This window comes from Macrotis lagotis, chromosome X (assembly GCF_037893015.1).
Source record: "Macrotis lagotis isolate mMagLag1 chromosome X, bilby.v1.9.chrom.fasta, whole genome shotgun sequence".
NCBI lineage: Eukaryota > Metazoa > Chordata > Mammalia > Peramelemorphia > Peramelidae > Macrotis > Macrotis lagotis.
The window spans coordinates 654,900,817-654,916,939 of NC_133666.1; the positions used below are offsets into that span (position 1 = coordinate 654,900,817).

Sequence of the window (16,123 nt, forward strand, 5' to 3'; positions counted from 1 at the left end):
ATGGAACCTATTTGAGTATACCTTCAGAAAGCCAGTTCAATTCTCTGGCCCTCAGTTTTCTCAACTGCAAAATGAAGCGATCAGACTAGATGACCACCAAGGTCATCCCAGTTTTAAATCTATGATCCTATGACCTCTTCTTGATGCTTGCTGTTTGTGATCACTTTCTAGATGTTCATCAACCATCCCTTTAATAAAATATTTTATAGTCTTGCTGGGACTCAAAGTCAAGTGGCCTCTTGTCAAGTTCTCTGATCACTGAAACTCTATTTTTCATCTAAAATAATTTTTTAAAAAATTAAACAAAATGGAACAACTGCCTTATCCAGTCCACTCTCATTCTCCCCAGTCTTTCAAAGATCACTGATAGATTCTCAACAGTCATATTCACCAGTTCTTTGAGTATTCAGGTATGTAGTTTATCTGAATCTGATGACTTAGTGATTAGCTTGTCATGTAGTTTAAAAGCATTTATTAAGTAACTATGATATGCAAAGTAATGTACTAGCTGTTAGAAAAATAAAACCAAAAAGTCCCTGCCCTCAAAAGCTTATATCCTGCAGAAATAAGCAAGGAGTATGTTCCAGGCAGGGGCAAATCTGTACAAAAGAACAGAGGTGAAAGATGGAATGACATGTTTAAGGAACAGCCAGTAGGATAGTTTCATCAAGATAGCAGGCCAATATCAAGGAATAATAGATCATAAACTAGGAAAGATAGGCTGGTACTGGGTGGTAAAAGGCTAATATATACTAAGCAGAGTATTTTTACTTTATTCTAGAGGCATTAGGGAATAACCAAAGGTTCTTGAGCAAGAAAGTAACATTGTCAGACAGTGCTCTTCAAAAAATATTTGAGAAATTATGTGGATGGATCAGAGAAGAAAAACCTGGAAGCTAAGAGTTTAGTGAGGTTATTGTAATAGTCTGAATGAGAGGCCTGCACTTGGGTGAAGGTTGTTTGAGGGCTGAGAAAGGGACATATGAAAGCTATATTAGGAAGGCAGAATTAACAAGAATTGGGCAATTAATTGGATGGGTGGGGCAGTGAAGAGTAAGAAATGAAGGATGATGGAGTCCATAACATAATAGAGAAGTTTAGTGGAAAGACATCCAGTTGGAAAAGTTCACACAGTAGGTGGTGATGTTCAGGAAAAAGATTAGAGTTAAACATATAGATAAAAGATAACTGAAGTCATAGGACCTGATGAAAACATCAAGAAGCTGTAAAGAGAAAGGAAAGAGGTCTCAGGGCTGAATATTGGAGATATCCATAGTTATGAGAGGTGGTCAGACAGACAGGAAGAAAAACCAGGAGTGGAGAGTATCACTAAAACCTAAGAGGAAGAACGAATCTAAGAGAAGAATGTAGTCTAGATCAAGCAGTATGGGGATTTTTAAAAACAGGACTTTAGTTTTTGTAAGGAACAGCTGTCATAATCTTATAAGTTTCAAATAAAAGGTAAAGTTGAAAGGGACTTTGCAAGGAATTGAGAAACAAGTGGGAGAAGATGAAGTTGGATCAACAATTGTAAAGCTTTTTCTCCTAAGGATTTTTAATAAGTTTTTATTGAATAAATTAAAATATCTCCCAAGTCATTAATTCTTGGGGATTCTTATGAAATCATTTTTACATATTTGTGTTTACATTTCAAGTTGACCTTGCTTATTATCCATATCCTGTATAACAATAAGTTCTGGTTTTAGTCCTTTTACTTATGATTTATTAAGAATAAATAGGCTACATGCCTTCTTAGTTCCAGGTATCTCTATAGTGTTTAGTTTTACAACTATATTTATGAATTTTTCTCTCTTTGCCTCTAATTACAGTTTAATGCCCTCTTGATCAGGTTGCCAAGTTTTTTTCTTCCTAGTATTATTCATGTTGCCCTTAGGCAAGTATCCATCATTCTGAAGTATGAAAACATCACCAAATCTTATTTTTTGGATACTATCTACATAGACAGATATTCATTTTTAAGTATCTTCTTTTCTAAAAGTTTCATTATTTAATTAAAAGTGGTGGTTAAAATCCCACTTATGCCTCCTCCCCCCATCTCAGACTTTCATTTTACTTCTCAGGGCTTCCCAGTACCTACAGATGTTTTGTGGCAGCTTTATTCATCCACACATAAACCATCACAGTGATTAGTGAATTTGAGGAGTCTCACAAGGTTCTTGGGTCCTGAATACAAATTCCAAAACAGCAACATATCTCTTAAATGGCTATGTCAGGGGGGACCATAGTCATTCTCCATACAATTGAACAGGGTTCTAGCACATCTCTTCTTTCCTCATACACCTTGGTAGCCATACTTCTTTTTTATTATTTCAAGGAGCACAAGATACTGCTTTTGACTCAAGGGTTCAGTGGCACGTTCTTCCATTTACCAACCTCATGATTTATAGCTCTGATTTTGTCTAGAATCCTAGAATGATAGGGCTAAATGAGACAGAGATCATCACCAATCCCCTCTTTTCAGATGAGGAAACAGGTACAGAGAGGTTAAGTGACTTAATAATATTAGCTAGCATTTATAAAGCTCTTTAAGGTTTGCAAAGTGTTTTAGAAATATTATCCCATTTTCATCTTTATAGTAACCCTGGAAAATAGGTACTTTTATTACCCTCATTCTCTGAAGGAGGAAACTGAGATAGACAGGCTGATTGACTTGCCTGGGTCACATAGCTAGTAAATGTCTGAGACATGGTTTTTAACTTAGAATTTTTTGACTCTATCTACTATGCCACTTAGCTGACTTGACTTATCTTTCTCTCCAAACCTATTCTTTTCTGAACTTCTCTCTTTCTATCTAGGGCACTAAGTTAAGCTGACAAGTCAACCATCCTTCGAGTAATCCAGATTTGCACCTTCAGCATTTTTTTTTTTTTTTGCTATGGTGTAGAAGTACTGCTACCTCGTTAGTTATCTATATACTCTCTTCAGGAATTATCTTGCCTTTAAATTTGCCTTCACAGTCTTACTCCAGTTTGCATTTTTGAACTTATACACATTATTCCTATACACACATACATAGGTGAAGTTCTGGCTTATTCACTATTCTCAGGCCACAACACTCCACTTTCCTCCTCCAGACCTTTATATAGGTTCTCCAATACTGGAAATGTTGTACCTCTCAACTATACCTCTTTAAACTCCTAATTTCTTTTAAAGCTCATCTCCCAGGTCACCTCCTACTCAAATCCCTTCCTGATCTCCCAGGTATTGATTTATCTCTTCCTAACTGATCTTGCTTTGTATGTCCTTATCTGTGTACATGCTATATTCTCCAAATAGAATGTTAGCTTCCTAAGAACACTTGTTTTTTTACTTCAAATCTCTAGTATCTAGGCTATTATGTTCAATCATGCTCATTTTATAGAAGAACAAACTGAGGCAGAGATAAGTAAAATGACTTGTTCAATGTCATACTTCTAGTTAAAAATCTGAGATAGGGTACAAACCTTGGTTTTCTGACTTAATTTCTGGTATGATCCACTACACCCCCAGCACCTCTTCTTTATTGTTTTAATTTAGAAGAGCTTAACAAGTCTAACAATATTGTATCAAATATTGAATGGAGTTACACAAAATTTGGGAAAACACTGACTTTTTTTAAAATAACAAAGTAGTAAATCGTCTGCTACAATTTATGGAACATTGGGATTTTTTTTTAGTGTTTTTTTTTTAGTTTTTGCAAGGCAAATGGGGTTAAGTGGCTTGCCCAAGGCCACACAGCTAGGTAATTATTAAGTGTCTGAGTCTGGATTTGAACTCAGGTCCTCCTGACTCCAGGGCCGGTGCTCTATCCACTATGCCACCTAGCTGTCCCACATCAGGATATTTTTAAAATTAGGAAACAATTCTACTACTTTTCACAGCTTTGTGTTCAGTTCATTAAAAAAATTCTTTCACATTATTTTACATACTAGGCTTTGGGGAACCTAATCCCACTAGTTGGACAAATCATCTCACAGGTGGACTCCAACAGAACCACAATCCTGAGATTAGGAAATGGAACTATTTTCAGATTATGAAGAAAGGCAAAGCAGAGTGACTCAGATGGACAGGATCAGTAGAATCACACTGAGACAATTGGGCTTGAGTAATTGGGGAGAAAAACCTGACTGAACAGTCTATAAAACATTTGGTGGGAGTGGGGAGCGGGGTGGGAAGGAGAGGAGGTGAAGCAACCAAACCTAATATCGATGGGGTTTATAAAAGGTGATGAGGTTAAGGAAATGTGATCAACTTGTGAGGTTACAAAGCAGGGCAAGAAGAAAAATAGGTAACTTAATAAACTAGTACTAGATCTTCCTTAGTCCAGGCATCACATTCTACTGTTTTTACAAATATATATATATATATATATATATTATAATATATCATAATTATATAAATATAACATAATTATATAAATATATAGATATATAAAGAATCTGGATTGCAAAAACACATTGAATGACTCTCCTGCCGTTATATCTTATATAGTACTTGCTACTGAGTTCTTGGCATCAAAATCCTAGAGGGATCAAAATTGTGGTCCAGAGACAAAATGGTGGTCACTGTCAGCTGCCAAAACACTAGGATCCAAAGAAGCCCAAAGCCTCTTCTGTAATTCCTTAAGTACATTTTGAAACAGGGGATCTTAGGAAGTTCAGGAACTTGTTTCTTTCACATTTTAATAAATGTATTTTGATGTGATTGGTTTTCTTCATTGTTTTATGCATTTAAAAACATTGTTCTGAAAACAGTGCATCAAACCAATGGAAATGTTAACGGGCATAAGACCCAATTAGAATATTCAAAATCATTTGATTCTTCCTACCTCCTTTATTGTTGGGGCTCCTGCTGCTCTACCAAAGCCTGTCACTGAAGCAAAACCGACCTCATCACTCTCCTATGAACACACTAGATACCTTTCTGACTCTGGGCCTGTGCTAATAGTGTCTGACTTGCACCTAGAATGCCCTTCCTCACATCTCTTTTGATCTAAATCCTATAACAATTTTCCAGGTCCAAGAGTAATGTCTCCCCTCTGAATTCCATGACTATGCAGACTGATTACTTGGCACTTACGAAAAGCGATTTTGTTTTTTTTCCTCTTGTCCTGTGATCTCATCAAGAAACTCCTACCAAAGCAGTCTGGTACAGTTATAGTTTTAAGACAATTGGGGGGGGCAACAAGAAGTTAAATGACTTGCTCAGGGTCACATAGCTAATACAAATCAAAGGCAGGGCCTGAACCTAGATCCATCCTAACTCTGAGGCCACCTCTTAGTTTACTACACCACATTGCCTCTTAGAGCCTCGTTAAGAGATTATTTTTGACTTAAAATAGGAAGTTATTGCAATGTTCTCAGTAGCAATGTAAGGAATGAACTACACTTTAGGACTCTCTCTTTGGCAACTATGAAGAAGATGGATTGGAGTCTAAAAGGCAAATGAGACTTTGAGAGGCAGTGTTGGGGTAGCCATCATGGAGTTCTGAGGGAGAGAGGGCTATTGGCTAGGGGGTTAATGATGACTTCATAGACTCCCTACCTCAAATCTCCCAAAAGATTTTCCTAATGCACAGATCACTTCTCACATCACTACTCAATGCATCACAATGACTTCCTATTATTGAGCCTCTTCTGCTTGGCTTTTAAAGTTCTTTACAATCTTGCCCCTTGTTTCCTTTCTAGTCTTTTAACACATTATGATCTTCTACAAACTCTAGAGTCCAATCAAAAATAGCTTATTTGCTATTTTTCAGAAAGCACTCTATCTCTTAACCAGGTTTCTTTATACTGGCTGTTCCCCATGCTGAAATGATTCCCCTCAGAATCTCTATCACTGACTTCCTTTAAGACACAGCTCTAAATCATCTCAGATACTAGTTCCTTCTTCTCTAGGGTTACTTTCTATTTCCTCTGAATTTATGTTCTAGGTATTGATTTAAACGGATGTGGTCCGCCCTATTAGAATTGAAGCTCTTTGAAGGCAGGATTAGTTTTGTCCCCTTTTTTTGTATCTTGATTGTTTATTTAGCATGGTGCTTGGCCCAAAGCAGGTGCTTCACAAAAACTTGTTTATGAATTATTATCTTAATTATCAATGCATCTATATGTCATATATTCTACTTTCTCCAGGATGAAAGCTCCACAGGAATCATGTCTCAATGGTCCTGAGAGAAGAATCAGTGGTGACTAATGCAGTAATGAATGCTCCCCACCCTCCTCCCACCTGGTGGACTCTGCTGGGGAGGGGGGCTCTGCTCCAGTTGCACCCCCCCCCAGGAGCCCTACCTTGAGTAGCTTCTCTTTTTTTCTTCGCCACTCCTCCCACTCATTCACAATCCGGCCCCAGAGAATCCAAGTGTCCTCCTCCAGGTGGCTGAGGTTAGAAGAGGCAGAGGAGCTGGAGACCAGGGAAGAACCGCTATTTCTCCGGGAGCCATTCATGGAGCGCATCGACTTGGAGTCAGCCTCCAGAAGCCTGCACAGAAACAGCCATCACTGCCAGACTATAGCTAACTTCCCCTCTTTTTTGGGCATTGGGTCCCACAGTCCTATATGAGTCTTCTAGTCCCTCCCAGTCACCATTTGTTTGGAGGGACCATCTATGTAGCTCAATGACAGTGGAGTTTTAGGGACTTTGTTCAGCAGATAAGATTGGGGAGAGCTGTAGTAACTACCTCATCACTGGGTCAGTAAAGTCCTAGTCCTGTCCAATCTCAGAATTCTCATGCTCATCTCATTCTTCCTCACAATCTCCCTTCATCCCAGAACTTTCTGCCTCTCTCCACCCTCCCCCAACTAGCCTCCCTACCTTCATTCTCCTCTTTCTTCAGTTTGCTTTGAAGAATTAATTTTTACACACCAAGAAATGGCTCCATGTAGGACTTTGTATAATTTCAATTATAGCCATCATGTATAATTTGACCCTTTAAGAAGTATTTTAAGGTTGGTCAAAATGTCAGCCCTTTTTCCAGGCTTTTGTTAGGAAGCAAATATCCCTTTCTCCACTTACCGATTCTGTTCCTCTAGTTTGGCCAACAACTCCAGTTCATCTGGGCTGAGATTCTCAGAATCTGAGGTAGGGGAACAGGCAGGGCCTGAAAGGGCCTCATGGGAAGAGGAGTCAGGGCTGAGGGCTGGGCTCGCCATGCCGGGAAGGCTCAGGGTCTCAGGGATGTTCATCAGAAATGGTTAGGGATAGGGGAAATTGAAGGGGAAGAAAAGAGGTTCACAGGAGACACAAATGAAGGAGATTACAACTCCATCTGTAGCAGGAGAGAAACATGTTAGTTATACAAAACAGTGGCCATGTAGTGTGCTCTCAATAAATATTTGACTGATTTCTATTCATGTCTCACCTGTCTCCTTAAATTCTGTCTATACCAATAAAAGTTTACCATTCAACTCTTTTCAGCCCCCAAAATTAACATTATTTTTCTTCACCTATTGACCAATTAACCAGTTCTCTCTAGTCCACTCCAATTCCTTTGCCTTCTAGTCAAACCTACAAGTTAAGTCAGCATCTTTCCCATTTTCAGAACTTGACTCCCCCAATATGGTTCCATCATTGAAAGGAGAAAGATCAGAATGGATCCTTAGGGAATAAGGAAAGTAATTTCTCATATGATACATAGGGTCCCAGATAAATTATTTTTTAAAAAAAATTATTTATTTAAGGCAATGGGGTTAAATGACTTGCCCAAGGTCACACAGCCAGGCAATTATTAAGTATCTGAGGCTGGATCTGAACTCAGGTCCTTCTGATTCTAGGGCCAGTGCTCTATCTACTGCACCACCTAGCTGCCCCCAGATAAATACTAAGTGAACAATAGGCAACAAGATTTGATTTTTTGAAAATCCAATTGTACTCAAGTACCAAATACAACTCAATAGCATCCAAGGAACAGATATTCCCAAGTTTTAACAATGCCCCATAGTACTCTATAACAACAGTACTTAAGGTTCCTGCCAGAGCCCTACAATATACCAGAGTGCTCCAGAATGCTGAAAGAATCCAGGTGCAGGCCCTAGAGAATATAGGTTGTTAATGCTATGGATGTTACTGTTTCTGCATTCCTTCTTGATCACCCCTGTCCACCTCACAGTCTTCTCCCACTATCCTGCCCTCCTAGCTGAGCATCTAATAGTTCTCATCTCATTTACTAGAGTGTGCTACTGGCACTGACAGAGGCAATTACCACTCACCATTAATTATGTGGCTGTTTGTTAATGGGCCAAAAAGTCAGTTTTTCCTTAGCAGGAAGCCCAGGATTGATCAAAGCACTGGCAATTTGTCCTCTTGGTTATCTGGGCCAAAGTCAGATGTCTCCTGATCTCATCTCCCCCCCCCCCCCACAATTACCCAGTGGAGCTCCTGAGACTGGCCTTGGCATTCCTGATGAGCATCAAGGCTCTCATCTACTTAGTACCTCAAAATCCTCATCTACCTACCTCCAGACACTGCCTTTTCCCCTCCTACTGGGAGACATAGATAAAATGGCCAAAATATACTGTCTACCAGCAGTAGTACAGAGAACCATGGGTCAAGATATGGGGGACCTCAGCATACCTTCTGTTGCTCAACTAAACAAGTTCTGTCTCTTTTTAGTAGGTAGGCTTGGGAATCAAAGCTTAGAGTGTGTGGTCAGATCCTATTCTGGGAAATGAGTTGATATTATGGCTTCTGATTAGCCAAATTCACCATGGCTGAGTAGGTACCCCATTTGTCTCTTAAGACCAGAAAGAGAATTGCCAAGGGCTATGGAGATAGGCATAAGAACCTCAATTTCTGATTTCCTTTTACACATTTCTTCTATTATATCACATATTGTTTTCTCCTGCCCCAGTATAATTACAGAAATGCCCTTGTCCTTCTCTGTGGGAAAAAAAGGAATTGGTCGCATTTAGATGTTTAAAACATGCCAAAACTTCACCAATTCTCATTCACCTCATAGAAAACTCAAGGAACTTCTATTCTCCAAATGCCATAAACAACCTGTGAAATAGTTCCCTTATCAATTTTCAAGCAAAGTAAATTATTTATGGAAATGGCCCTCTTCCACACCACCCCTTCCAAATGACAGTCCCAAGCAACAGGGTCAACCTTCCCATTCTAGCTATATCTTTGCCAGTATACTGACCCTCCTATCCCAGAAACAACCTACCGACAAGTCCAAGGGAGGTGTTTTGACTCAATGAAGATGACTTCAGCCTAACTGGGGGTTAATCATTCTTAAGATTCTGACAACGCAGTCCACTCAAGCGCTTCCTGAGAGAGTCAAAGTCTGCAGCTGGGGCTGGAAGGAATTGAATTGTGAACAGAAAATGCTGAGTCTAAAGGATTCACCCAAGAATTTGGGGGAAGGGAGGAAAAGAGAGAGGGCAAAATAAGTGCACAAAGGAGATTTCCAAATTAGCTGGAATTATGGTATCACCATAATTATTGCCTGAATTTGTCTGAGAGGCTCAAAACATACAATAGACCACATGTGGCCAGTAAGGATTGAACTAGGAGTTTTCTTTAAAAAAAAAACACCAAAAGGACCAAAAAGGTGGAATGGATAGGGAGGGGAGAAGAATTGTTCCAATATCCTTAATATTAGTTCTAGAAAGAAAACTTAGGAGTTCTGATTCCTTATTCTTCTCTCCCACTCTACTTTGTTAAATAAGGTGAGGGGACAGCCTGAACATGGGTTTCCAAAACAAAACTAGAATAAGAAATTACTGGAAATCGGTCAGGTGTTTCTACATAAATGAGCTGTTTTTGTAGGGAGTCAAAATTATTAAGCATCATCAATCTGAGATTTGCAAGCTTAAAGACAAGATGTTCATTAGACTAGCAAGAAATTCACTTCTCCATCACTTTCCATAAAGTCCTTGCTGCCTCTGACCCCTTAGCAATCTTCTATTCTACCTGGGCACAATGCCTAGGCACTGGAAATGTCTACTGGCTATGAGACAGTCACTGCTATGACTAGCCCTGTCCTGAAATGATATCACAGCCTCCCCCAGAAACAGTTTAGAGGAGAGTTGAGGCTGCTGGCTTTGGGGCTATATATTTTATATAAGATTTCATCCTTCTTCAAAATGGCATCTCCTTTTCAGAAATATAGCCCTTTTTTCAGATCTTTGTAAACCAACATAGCAAGAAGAGTTCTCCCTTCCAAGGAGTAAGGAACCCACATATTCCTGCCTATGGAAACATTTAAGTTCATGCTTTGTAGCTTTTCTACCTCCCACCTGAGTTCCCTGCTCCTCCCCCCATCCAGTGCATCATGTTCCTGATCTCTTCTTATGCCTATACAACAGGTGTTTAGCTCCTTAAGAACCTAGACTCCTTCGTAGTTCAAAGACCTCAAAGGAACCACATTTTCTAGTTTGTCTAATATAGCTATTAGCCTTTAGGGCAGGTGTGTCCAACCCAAATGCCATATGCAGCTCTCAAAGTCCAATCAAGTGGCATTATTACAGTTTATTATTATAATACTCATGGGTAATATGGGTTACACTGTAGTCATAAATAAATATTAAATTCTATATGTAGCCTTTGACAAGTTTTTGTTGTGCGATGAGGCTCAGAAGAGCTAAAGGGTTGGGCAATCATGCTTTTAGAGCATCAACATACACCAGACATTTCCAGGATGATAATTGGCTTCAATGCAGAGAAAAATAGTTCAATAATCCCAATGAAATGTGATGGGGGTTTTCCCCCCCTAAGTACTACTTTTCCTAAGTAACAACAAAAAAAAATTTTCCCATCCTCAGGATGGGAGGCTCTCCTCTGACTAAGCACAGTCATTTCAGAATTTAGTTACTGGTCACAGGAACACTATAACAGTCTAACAATGGAAAGAAACCTTTCACTGGATTAACATAACCGATTCTTATTTCTATCTTTTAACTGTGCTACTGTTACTATTCTATATCTATTCAACTCCTATCCCTTTCATATCTTTTGGGAAAGATGAAAAAACTTCCTTTGGACTTCCAGGGTCATAACCTGAGCTCTATTTCCACAGTTTCTGACTTCTCTCATCCTTTGAGAATGGTGAAACAGGAAGGGAGCTTGTAGGTCATCCAATCTGATCCCCTCATTTTGCAAATCTCAGAAAAGAGAACAATAGTGATTAAACTGATATTTATATAGTGCTTTAAGTTTACAAAATACATACATTATCTCATTTCATTCTTGGAACAAGTTTGGGAAGCAGATACTTGAGAGATAATAACGCCCCATTTTATGGATAATGAAATCCACTTCAGAGAAGTGAAACAACTTGCTGCTATTCAAACACTTAGTATCAGAGGTGGAACATTTTTCCTGACTTCAAATTCAGTACAATTCCTAATATATCACAGCATCTCTTGGGAAGGAATTTGTCCAAGGTTACGAAGCAAGTTAAGTGGCAGAGCTAGCACTTAAAATCCATTTGAGTTGGCACTGCAAATGACTCTTTCTCATCTTATTTAGACTCTCAATGCCCAGTGGATGCTCCTTGTTTGATGATGGATGCTGGTTCACAGTAAGCTATTATTATTATTTATTACAACTGTTACTAATAACAGAAGCAACATATGTAAGGCCCGATGCCTAAAGTTTGAAGGACTGTCATTACTGGAATATTCCATCTGATCTGGAAAGGAGGTTTCAACCCACACCTTGTAGGTTCTCTACCTTTGTGGTCAAGTTCACTGTTAACCAAGATAATTAATTTTGAACATGAAAGAAATAATTTTTTAAGCCATGAAAGATGCAGGAAGATGATGCACTGGGATCCAGTAAGGGTTCTTGGTTCCTTAAAAGTCCAGCACCAAGAAGCAGGAAGAACAGATGATATTCTTTTTCATATTTATGGTTTTGTTAGAAGTGGAATCTTTATAAGAGAAGCTTTCTTCAAGACCTACAAAAGCCTCAATGGGAGAACAATGAAAGGGGCAGAACAACTCCATCACTTGAGACTGAGAGGAAAGAGAACAGATAGGTCCAAATGACATCTGACCATCTGACATTTCTGTTTTCTGATTTGAGGTATAGTTCTTAGGATCCAGTGTACACCTTGAAACAGAATCCCCCCCCCCCCCCACATATCATGAGAATCAAATGAAATAGCAGAGGCAATATTGTATTCCAGAGGAAGCACAAGATTTGAAATTAAAAGACCTAGGATCTTTGGTTGGACTTGGGGGGGTAGTATATCACCTCCTGGAGCCTCAGTTTACTAATTTGTAAAAAACAAAAAGAGTCTCTCCCAACTCTAAATCCTATGATCTTATGACACATACTTGCCTCAGGAAAACTCACAATGGTCCTATATATGAAGCAAAAATATTTTTTTCTTCTATGAACAGCTTTTCACTTTTGTATCATCCTGAGGATGGTCCAGAATGCTTGAACTTTAATAAAGGAACTTCAAATCCTATTTTCAGGTGTTACTCTCTCAATGGCACATTCATGTTTTCACTTCTACAATCTTTGTGATGTCCTTGGCTGCTAATGACTCTGGAGTTCTCTCCCAACTCTGCCTATGAAGGTGAAGCTTTAAGTATTTTATTGATCTTAGTTCCCTACTTCATAAAATACCCCAAGAGACTGCTGGGGCTTTCAAGAAAGCAAATGGAGATTCATCCTTTCTTAAGCACTAAACAGGTCCTCTCCCCATCTCAACTTGTTCCAAATTTCCTTCCCACATAGGACAGACTGACCTAATCCCTCCATCACCTGTTATTCCTGCTGGTTCCGTTTCAGGCCAATTTTTTTCTGATCAGTCATAAAGAGTTACCTAAGGAGACCCCCATCTAAATGTAGCAGCAACACAGGCTTTATAGGCTTTCATTTTAGCTACCTAGTAATATACCAGGTAGGATAAGCTCAGTGTTGGAATAGAGATGATCCTCCTTCAAAACTCCTACTGATTTGGGGGCAACTAGGTGGTGCAGTGGATGGAGCACCAGCCCTGGAGTCAGGAATACCTGAGTTCAAATCCAGCCTCAGACACTTAATAACTACCTACCTGTGTGGCCTTGGGCAAGCCACTTAACCCCATTTGCCTTGCAAAAACCTAAAAAAAACCACCCCAAACTACTGATTTCTTCTATATTGAACATAGATAAACTGGTGGGAACCTTGGTTTTGGTTTTTTTTTTTTTAACTTCTACTACCTGGTATCCAAAATGGATTAGAGAATATAGAGATAGGATACTGGATGAGATATTAGACTCATTGACTCCAAGCCCCTTATTTTAAAGATGAGGAAACTAAGGCTTGGAGAGATTAAAATGATTTGCTCAAGGTTGTAAATTGGTGGCAGAGCTGGGATGATCTCAGGTTCTCTCACTACAAACATAGCACTCATTCTACTGCCCCATGGAAAGTAAATTGAAAAGGGAACAGTAAATATTTTTTGGACTGAGATGAATTTAGGTCGTGGCCCAGCCCCGGGAATTCTCAATAATGTTTCTTCCATTTTTCAGGTTGAAAGACTGAGGCACTGAGAGGGGAAAGGTTTGCTCAAAGGTGTGCAGAGAGCCAACAGTTTAGTCACCTCAGGCTCCTTCCTCTGTGGGTGCTTTATAGTTCTTTCTTTGAAAAAGTAGGCAAAACTGCTTCCTGGCCTGAATAATATGATATAGTCAGGGCTCTAATAGTTTGTCATTTTCATTCACACAGTGGTCCATCAGGAACAGGAAAACAAGAACTGCTTCTGTCAAACACTCCAAACTGTTCCTGTCATTCTTCTCCATGCCACCTCACCAGCTAACTTGACTCTAGCCAGCTTTCTATGCCAGCTGCTAACCCAAATGGAATTCCTCCCAAACCACCCCACAGCTATCTACAGGAGCTCATAGGAGCCCACAGGTCAAACCAACTGCTCTGACACTTTCCTCTTGCCAGAAATCAGAAACTGGGATAGAGGCAAGATGACAGACAGCTAATGCCACCTGGAAAGATGGAAACAGATAGTTTTAGAAAAAGCAGTTTCTTCTGCTAAATCTCAATTCAGTCCAGAAGAGAAAAATGAAATGACCTATTCACTGATTTTTTTTTAACCCAAGCTTTTTAGTATATTTCCTTTCTAAAAAAAATATGACTTCACAAAGAAATGCCTGCTCTTGGCAAAATCACATCCAACCCTACTGTGCCCCAAATGCCACAACCTATTGAAGATATTTCATTCTGACAAAACAATCCAATCAAAGGCTAGAGACTAGATTCTTGCTATCGAGGTGCAGCCCCAATTAACAGTCATGGAAAGGGTGAGCAGACTACTGCCGTCTGAAGGTCAGCATCATCAGCCAGAGTCAGGATGCCACCCAACCAGTCTGGTCAGCCCTTAAGACTGGCAACTTATTACCTCCTGCAGTTGAACAGACTGAGTTGGAAGACTGGTTAAATGATATAAATTGGGATGATTGTATTGGAGGGAAAATCCAAAGAATCTCAAAGGAAGGGACATGAGACACAGTAGACTGGACTAGGTGACCTCTGAATAGAACTCTCTTCTACAAATCATCACAGAGACTTCTCTTTGCCCACCCTCAGCTTGCTTCCCCTTGACCCCTGCCTTTTTCCAAGTTTCTTCTCAACACTGCTCCTGGAATGGCTCTCCTGGCTTCCCAGGTACCAGTGTGGCTTTATCAGGTCACACCCCCTTCCCTGTACTGTACCTCACTTGTCCTAGGGTCAGCTGGGGAAGCCAGTGGTCTAACTCCACCATAGCACAGGACTTCATGCATGACACCCCAAGCAGGTCTGAATACCTTACAATTCTGGGGAAGGGATCAGAGGAATTCTAACGACCAGACAGAAATGGGGGGAGGTGAGGACAAGGAAAAGACCTTAGTGATCTTGATATGATATCCAACTGGGAGGGCTCTTAGAGAGCAGGAGGGAATCCCTTCGTTTAACAGATGAGAAAACAGATGCAGAGAGGTTAAATTACTTGCCCAAGGACACACAGGTGGTCTAAGCTGCGGACCCTGCAGCGGAACCCAAGTCTTCTGACTCTAAACTCGGGGTTTTTTCTTACTACAGCATTCTGCCTCATCCTGAAAGCTGGGGTGGGAGAAGTTAGAGGAGGCGGGGGAGCCCCCCATGCCCTTTGAACAGACCAAGGCGAGGAAGGCCTGTGGGGGGGGGGGCTCTCCATAGCGATCCAGAAGACTCAGCCTTTGGCTTTCTCCCCCCCCCCCCCCAGGGGCCAGAAGCCAAGCCAGGTCTCGGGGCTGGGCTCTGATGGAGATCGGTGGCCAGACTCCTGCGCCCCCAAACCCCACGCTTGGGCAGAGGGGGGGAGGGATTTGGGGCAACTTCCCAGGCCTCCCCCTCCCCCTTCCGCATTTTGCCGGAGGGAGGGGAGCAGGGGAAGGGGGTGGAGGGTGAAAAGATCCTGGTTTGGGGGCCGGGGGAGCTGGGTTCGAGTCCCGTGTGACCTTGGCCAGGCCCCCTCCTCTTTCCGGACCCCAGTCCCCCACCTGTCGGCCGAGCCCCCCGGCTCCGAGGCCCTGGATGGCGGGGGGCAGCAAGGCTGGGCTGGGGGGAGGGAGCGAGGGGGCCTGGCCCCGCCGCGGTCCGGCCCGGCAGGTGCACCGGGGCGCGGGGCCGGGCCCGGGGCGGGGAGGCTCGGGGCTCCCGGAGCTGGGGCAGCCCCGGCCCTACCTGCGCCGCCGCCGCCGCCGCCGCCATGGCCGCCGCCGCCGCCGCCGCCTTCTGTTCTCCGGCTCCGGCTCGAGCTCGGGCCGCCGCCCCCTTCCTCCCTCCCACCCGCCCCCCGACTCGTCCCGGCCCCCTCAGCCGCCCCCCGGGACCGCAGCCGCCGCCGGCACTGCCGCTGCCATTTCACCTCACTGACAGGAGCCTCCGCCCCGCCCTACGCCCGACGGCGGGCCCAATCCGGGAGCCCGGAACCCCCCGTCGCCGGGACTACTGACAGGAGTGACCGGGAGAGTAGCCAACCGGAGGACACTCCGTGTTTACGTAGAAACGTCACCGCCCCTTCAAAAAGCAGCGAATGGAAAAAGGGGAGACGGTAAAGGATAGGTAATTGCACCAATAAAAATTTAGAGAGTGAATGAGGGACATCTGGAATCACCAATACTGCGGAAAGAACGAAGGAGAGGGGTGT

At 41.8% G+C, this 16,123-nt stretch overlaps 1 protein-coding gene across 8 annotated transcripts in view; it reads right to left on the reverse strand.

The window, feature by feature from the left end:
- Positions 1 to 15,451, reverse strand: part of EVI5L (ecotropic viral integration site 5 like) — a 73,966-nt gene extending 58,515 nt beyond the window's left edge. For 4 of the 8 annotated variants that reach the window (XR_012472187.1, XR_012472188.1, XM_074205076.1 and 1 more), the window contains exons 1-3: positions 9,167 to 15,451; positions 7,015 to 7,267; positions 6,291 to 6,480 (exon numbers count right to left, since the gene is read on the reverse strand). Coding sequence is in view for 4 of the 8 variants with exons in the window: in XM_074205076.1 (XP_074061177.1) it covers positions 6,291 to 6,480; positions 7,015 to 7,184 (360 nt within the window). In the remaining 4 variants the exon portion in view is untranslated. Of the gene's footprint in view, positions 1 to 6,290; positions 6,481 to 7,014; positions 7,268 to 9,166 lie in introns of those variants that run through there. The other 4 variants (XR_012472189.1, XM_074205079.1, XM_074205078.1 and 1 more) reach the window with 2 other exon arrangements.
- Positions 15,452 to 16,123: the final 672 nt, after the last annotated feature.